The sequence below is a fragment of the Manacus vitellinus genome, unplaced genomic scaffold, assembly GCF_001715985.3.
Source record: "Manacus vitellinus isolate BGI_N305 unplaced genomic scaffold, ASM171598v3 scaffold_10_pilon, whole genome shotgun sequence".
Classification (NCBI taxonomy): domain Eukaryota; kingdom Metazoa; phylum Chordata; class Aves; order Passeriformes; family Pipridae; genus Manacus; species Manacus vitellinus.
Window position 1 is genome coordinate 723,407 of NW_021938838.1, and position 6,445 is coordinate 729,851.

Below are 6,445 nucleotides of genomic sequence, written 5' to 3' on the forward strand. Positions count from 1 at the left end.
GCCGCAGCTCTTCCCGAAGCAGGGGACGGGCACAGGGACCGCGATGGGCTGGGACAGCCTCGGGGGGCACGGCCCTGTGCGTGTGGCCGCGGGTAGCAGACACCGGGAGGCTGTGCCTGTGCCCCGCCGCGAACGGGCGACCCCAGGCGCTGCCGTGCCCGGTGCCGGGGCAGAGCAGCGAGCGCCGGCCGGCACCGACACCGGGCCAAGGGCGAGCTGAACTGAACAGCCGCGGAGAGGCAGCCCCTGAGACGAAGGGGCAGCGAGCCCCGGGAAGGGCGGCGGGCCTGCCGCCCCGCCGCCCCCCGAAGCCCTCAGGGAGCCGAAGCGCCCCGCCCCCTCGCCGTCCTGCTCTCACAGTTTTGTGGCCCTTTGTTCCCCGCCCCGCCCCCGCCCCCCCCCCCCCGCCGGCCCCGCCGCCGATCTTTGGCGCTGTTTATCCATCCGGTCTCTCGCGAGAGCCGCCACCAGGCGCCTGCGCACGGCGCAGTGCCCGCACCGGGCGGAGCCGCTGCGCCCGAGGTGGGGGGGGGGGGACAGCGGGCCGTGAGTGGAGATCGGGAATGGGGGACACGGCGCCGGGTGAGGGTAGATCGGTGAATGCGCGCGGGACAAGCGGGCCGGTGAGGGAGATCGGGTAATCGGGGGGAACACGGGGCCGGGTGAGCGGAGACTCGGGAATGGCGGGACAGCGGCCGGTGAGGAGATGGAATGGGGGACAGCGGGCCGGTGGAGGGAAGATCGGGAAGGGGGACACCAACGGGCAGTGAGGGCGATCGGAATGGGGGACGCGGGCCGGTGAGTTGAGATCGGCAATGGGGGGACACGGGGCCAGTGAGGGAGATCGGGAATGTGGGGACAGCGGGCCGGTGAGGGAGATCGGGAATGTGGGGACACGGGGCTGGGTGAGGGGTCTGGCAGCTCAAGGAACACGTGGGTAGTACCAGAGACGGGGATAGAAATATCCTCCAGCTTCACCTGTCTCAAGGTTCATTTAAGGCCTTGCTAAAGTTACTTGTGTTTAACTCCCCTTTGTAAACGAGCCTAAGTCAGTGTTGGCCACACAACCCCTAGTTTTATACTGCACAAAGCACGAGGTGTTCAGGGCCAGCTGAGGTGGGGTTTGGTTGGTGCAGGCAAACCCCTGTCGTGGGTCCCTGCCCCTGTTCCCCCCAGCCTGCTCCCTGTCTTCACAACTTCTTACAGTCGACTGGGATTGTCTTTTTGAACAGCGTGGTTTCAGGGGGATTTGAAGGACTCTCAAATTCTGTCAGCTTTATAAATGGACATCATGTGAGAGACGGTCACTTACTGTCAGAAATAAAACTGTACCTGCTCCTGCCCAGCTACCTCAATGAGAAAGTGAACAGAGATTAACACCAAGAACATCAGCATTTTGTTGCAGAGGAAAGCACCAGAGGAGCTGTTTAATACAAGGATACAGAAAGGATCCAGACTCCTGCTGTCTAGGTTACAAAGCTTGTTTAACAAGGTCTGGGTAAGTTACAGGAAGTCCTCCGAGGTTCATTACACGTCTCTGCAGCACCGATCAGAGTCTGATCACTGAGCACGCGTCACACAGGACATGTGGGTGCCCCTGTTTCACTTGGGGTGCAGAGCTTGCCGGCGTACGATCCCGCCGAGGTACAGGGCGAGCCGTGCCCACATCCACTCCGGCAGGCGCTCGGCCAGCGCGAACTGTGGAGAGGCACACGGGGAACAGAGCACAGGGACAGGGAGGGACACGTTAGGACACATTCCATTCAACTGCTGCTCAAATCACTACCAAAGCAAGGCAAAACCTGCTTGAGCATCAGCAACTAAGCCTTAAATTCCAGCCCTTGGAAGTTAAGCTATTTAGCCGTTTTGGAAGGAGCACCCACAGCTGAACAGTAAAGTTCTGCAAATAAATCCTAAAGCAGTTTGGACAAGTTCCCAACAGCAGTACTGCCCACTTGGCTTTAATTGCCACATCTTGCCAGAATTCTTCCCATCTCTTTTATTCCCTTTGGACTAAACCCCACTTCTTCACTTCCTTCTATCAACCTCATGGTACAGGAAATCAGTAGGCAGGACACATGAGATGTGACCAATGTGCATAAAACAATCTGCCCCCCAAAAATGAAAACCCTAACAAACGGAGAACCTGCTTCCAGATAAATTAGAACAAAAGCATGGGGGTTTTCCCTGCTATTAATGCATCCTTCCTACCCACTCTTCCCCAACACAGAAATATGCTCAATACATTAAGACTGAAAAAAGCTGTTTCTGTTCACAGAAGACAGTTGGCCAGTCAGCAACACCCCAAGTGAAATGAGATACTCTGTGCCAATTAATAAAAACTTGTCACTTTTCCATTTTTGCAGCACATTTCAAGTGGGAATTGGATTCACTCTCCCATCTTAAAAATAAGCATGCCCAAGCATAATTTTCTAAAGCAGAACTAGTTAGAAAACATGGCACAATGCCTTGAAGTCCTACAATACACATGGCACTTTTTCAGAATATTAGCAGAGTTTTGATTGAGACTCCTAAGAAAGTAAAAATTTGATTTATTTCTACGTGACAAATAGTTGAATGAATATTTCCACATGAAATAGTTGAATGAATTCCATTACCAGTAATTCATGCTTCCAGAAACCAGAGGTCCTTGTGGATAACCCAAGAGTAGAAATAGCATGACTTGCATATTCCTCAGCAGAAGGAAACAAGAAAGATCTCTTGTTCAACCAGCTGTTGAATGCTACCATGTTTGTAGCAATTGTACTTGGGGTTAGACTTTGAACAAAAATTCCTTTTGAGGCATACTCATAATGTATTGCTCTACTGAAATAGTCCAAGTAGATCTAGAAAGACAAAAGCAGAGACATCTTTATTTTTCTTTTTTTTCCCCAAACAATGAAATGTCAGGGCAGAGTCTTATTAAAATTACAGAAAAGTTGTATACTTTATAAATCAGCTCAATAAATAAAAACTTGAATAAACACTATAAAAATATGCACTTTTAAGTGTGTTTCTATGTGTTATTTGTTTGCTATAAACCTGCCACAGTACACTAACTTGCAGGACAAAGTGCTGCTTAACAAAATCTGACAATTTCTGCTTAAAACCAGCACAGAAACGTTTATTTCATCTCAAACAAACACCTTTGGGGTGTTCGGAGGCATTAAAGCCAGCTATGCCCAGTTAGAAGGCCAAAATAAAGTCTCATTCTTTAATACATTTACAGGGGAATTTTGCATTCAACTGCCTTCCCCAGAAGGCAGGTTAGTTACTTCCAGGGACTCCCTTATGAAAATTAATCACTTGTTTATGTGTACCTGTGTTACCTCCTTTAGCTCATTTTACTTTTACAGAATAGCAAAAAAAAAGCACAAGACTGGTAACTGGGACTGCTGGAATCAGACAGAAGGAGCCTGGCTCAGCCTTATCAGGGCAGCACCACTGATGCCAGGCTGCTGCTCCTGCCCTGTCACACAGCCACTACCCCTGAGAACGGGCACTTGAAAGAGCAGCCTGTGAGCAAACGTGTTTCTGCTCCCAAATGGCCTCACAAAAGGCTTTCCCAACAAGGGAAAGCACCTTGTACAAATGCTCTTACAAGTGATTCAGGAAAACTAAAGCAATCACTTCAAATACTGTGCATTGTTAATGCACAAAGAGGCTGAGAACACCAGAGCAGCTTGTTCTCCCTTCTGTGTTCCCAGGCTGGGCTTAAGACTGGATTGCTGATCTAGGAACTGCATTAATGATGCCAGCTAAATAAAGAAACTTTGGTATATTTGGGTTTGTTCCTTCTTTTTCATTCAAGCTTTTTAATTGTCTTAGTTCAGAGTGCAGTTCTACACACACTTAGCATAATCAAGGAGGCAGATACTCTGCACAGAAATGGGAATCCTAAGCCAGTTTCCACACTGAAGAAAATCTTACTGTAAAGAATTTTACACCTTGGTGTAGAGACTGAAATGTTAATGGTTAGTGGCTCAAACAATTTGCAAAAGCAGTGGGTGCTTTGCTGCATGGTAACAGCCCAGGTACAGAGGGTGTAAGGACCAGAGAATGACCACAACAAACCAACTTTTGTTTAGAAACAAGCTGCTTTTTGAGCCAGATAAGGGAAAAGGCCAATAAGAAGCAGATCCAGTGATGTGGATCATGCCAATGTTCTCCCTTACACAACTGGCTCACTGTACATGTGGTACAATGGTGTAAAAAGCCTTCCACCCCTTGGTGTCAGGTGAAGCACTGGCCTGATATGGCCACAGCCCTTGTCACAATGGTGGCTTGAGCATGAGTACAGCCCCTCTAGCTACCAAATACTGGTGTGTAAGAGACTTGAGCTACGTCTGCACAGTTCAGCTGAATGAGAGATTAAATTCTGCCACTCTGCTTTGTGCATCTGAGAAAGGCAACATTTCTCCCAGAATTACTGTTAAGCCACAGTTCACACAAAATCAAAGAGTATTGACTTTGGTTCAAAGCCCAGCACTGGTGAGGATGAAGAGTTTACTGCATAATACATATATCATTCACCACCAATATTTAAACAAATCCCTAGAAAACCTTCAAGTACTTTGATATCCTTGCTGCAAGTGTTTAAAAAAACCCATACCACAACCAAACTATAATGTACTTTCCAGTGCATACCATTAATTACACCCCAACTTACTTTAGAGGCTCCATAGGTTGTTACCAGTGGTGTTGGCTGACTACAGAATACAGAAGAAATGTTCACAATTGCCCCTTTCTTCTTCTTTACCATACCTGGCAGCACAATATGTGTCATCATGTTAGCAGAGGCAATATTGGTATGGATTGTGTCCCACAGCATATCCTCAGACAGATCAGTATAATAGTTCGCGTAGCCAGCAAACATTCCCACATTATTCACCAAAATCCCAATTTCTCTGTCTTTCAGAGCCTCCTTAATGGCTGGGTAAGGCTCACGCCCCTTGCTGAAATCAGCTACAATGAACTCTGTCTCCACGTTGTAGGTCTCAGCTATGCTCCTGGACACGGCCTCCAGCTTCTCCTTGTTCCTGCTGACCAGGATGATGTTGACTCCCCGCTTTGCCAGTTCTTGGGCGTACGCCTTCCCGATGCCATCCGTGCTGCCTGCCAGGGAGAACAACAACAGGATGAACAAGGTGAGAAACAGAGCAACCCCAGCCTTCTCTTTGACAGTTCTTTCAATTATAGCTCTAGTCCCTTTTCTGAGATCATGTGGCGCTGAAGATGTTGATTTCAAAGCCACAACATTAAAGACAACGTTGTCAGTAGCCACCTTCTGCAATCCCCCTCACACAAGTTTTATAGTTTCTATGACAAGAGAGAGCTCAAAGCAGAACCTTAATGACAGGCAGAGATGTCAAGAGGTAGAGGACTCGAACTGTGTTGAAGGACTAGAGCACATATGAAAACATCATAGCAAAAAAAGGATCTCGTCTGCATCTCTGTCTACACTTGCAGGTGTTCATGGTGTACCTTGTAAATTTTGGGGGAAAATTGCTGTAATTCCTTCTCAGCAGTCAGTAAATCCCTTAGCTTGTCCATATCCTGAGGAACTGAATCTAGTAAGGCAATGAGCAACTGCCACTCGAGCAGATTAACCTGCAACCAGAGGTAATACAGGCCCCAGGTTGTGACATAAAGCTCACCCAGCAGCACAAGCTATAAGTCTCACAGTACTGGCACAGTATGTCACATAAACATAGGCAAATATGAGACTTCCTCTCTTACCAGTGACCACAGCCCACTGTCCATACTGCCTGACGAGATCAACCTCCCCGCCCAGCCTGGGGATGACGTGCAGCCGCAGCATGCTGTAAGTGCCACACGCCAGAGACACACACTTTCTGACTGTGTACCAGGCTCCAACAAGAGCCAGGGCCTCCATGTAGAAACTGCAGGAACGACTGATTTCCCTGTACAAGAGGGAGAAATGATCCACTGCTGCCATGGTGATTACAAGCCTGGAAAAAAGAGAGATACAGGCAATTACAACCGGCTCTTGGGCCATGTAAACTTTTCAGACTGAATGGATAACCTTTGAGATTCAGCATGTTACAGTCTGATCAGTGTTTTGATACAGAAAACCCACAAGTCAGCCTGCTAAAACTTGGGTATCACCTACCATCATCCTCACTGATATAGGTACTGTTTAGCCCTTGTTCTAGGGTTCAGTTATTAATCAGTTATACTGCAATGACACTGACCAACAACACCGCAAACAAAACTATTCAAGCAGGAGAAGCCCAACATGTCAAAACTAATTTTGGAAGATGAAGAACTTCCTGTAAGAGAGGCAAGGATGATCAGCAGGACAGAGCTGAGACGCAAAGAAACAACGGGCTCTTTCAAGGCCGAAAAGCTACACGGGAGAGAACGCAAGCCCTGAGGCAGAACTTCATTCCCACCGCATCTCCCGCCGCCCCCGAACCAGGGC

The 6,445-nt window shown here is 48.4% G+C and overlaps 1 protein-coding gene across 1 annotated transcript; it reads right to left on the minus strand.

The window, feature by feature from the left end:
• Positions 1 to 1,394: 1,394 nt before the first annotated feature.
• On the minus strand, positions 1,395 to 5,970 carry HSDL1 (hydroxysteroid dehydrogenase like 1). Its single transcript, XM_008933392.4, has 4 exons — positions 5,740 to 5,970; positions 4,670 to 5,115; positions 2,619 to 2,846; positions 1,395 to 1,698 (listed from the first exon to the last, which is right to left on the minus strand). Exons 1-4 carry the CDS (start codon positions 5,957 to 5,959, stop codon positions 1,603 to 1,605), a joined length of 990 nt encoding a protein of 329 aa, XP_008931640.2. The 5' UTR covers positions 5,960 to 5,970; the 3' UTR covers positions 1,395 to 1,602.
• Positions 5,971 to 6,445: the final 475 nt, after the last annotated feature.

Excerpts from the sequence above, each read along its gene's own strand:
- HSDL1 (XM_008933392.4), bottom strand. The coding sequence starts at position 5,959 with ATGGCAGCAGTGGATCATTTCTCCCTCTTGTACAGGGAAATCAGTCGT. Across the intron at positions 5,116-5,739 it reads ACAGTGGGCTGTGGTCACTG|GCAGCACGGATGGCATCGGG; the intron begins GTAAGAGAGGAA and ends TCTCCCTGGCAG. Across the intron at positions 2,847-4,669 it reads CAACCTATGGAGCCTCTAAA|ATCTACTTGGACTATTTCAG; the intron begins GTAAGTTGGGGT and ends TTGTCTTTCTAG.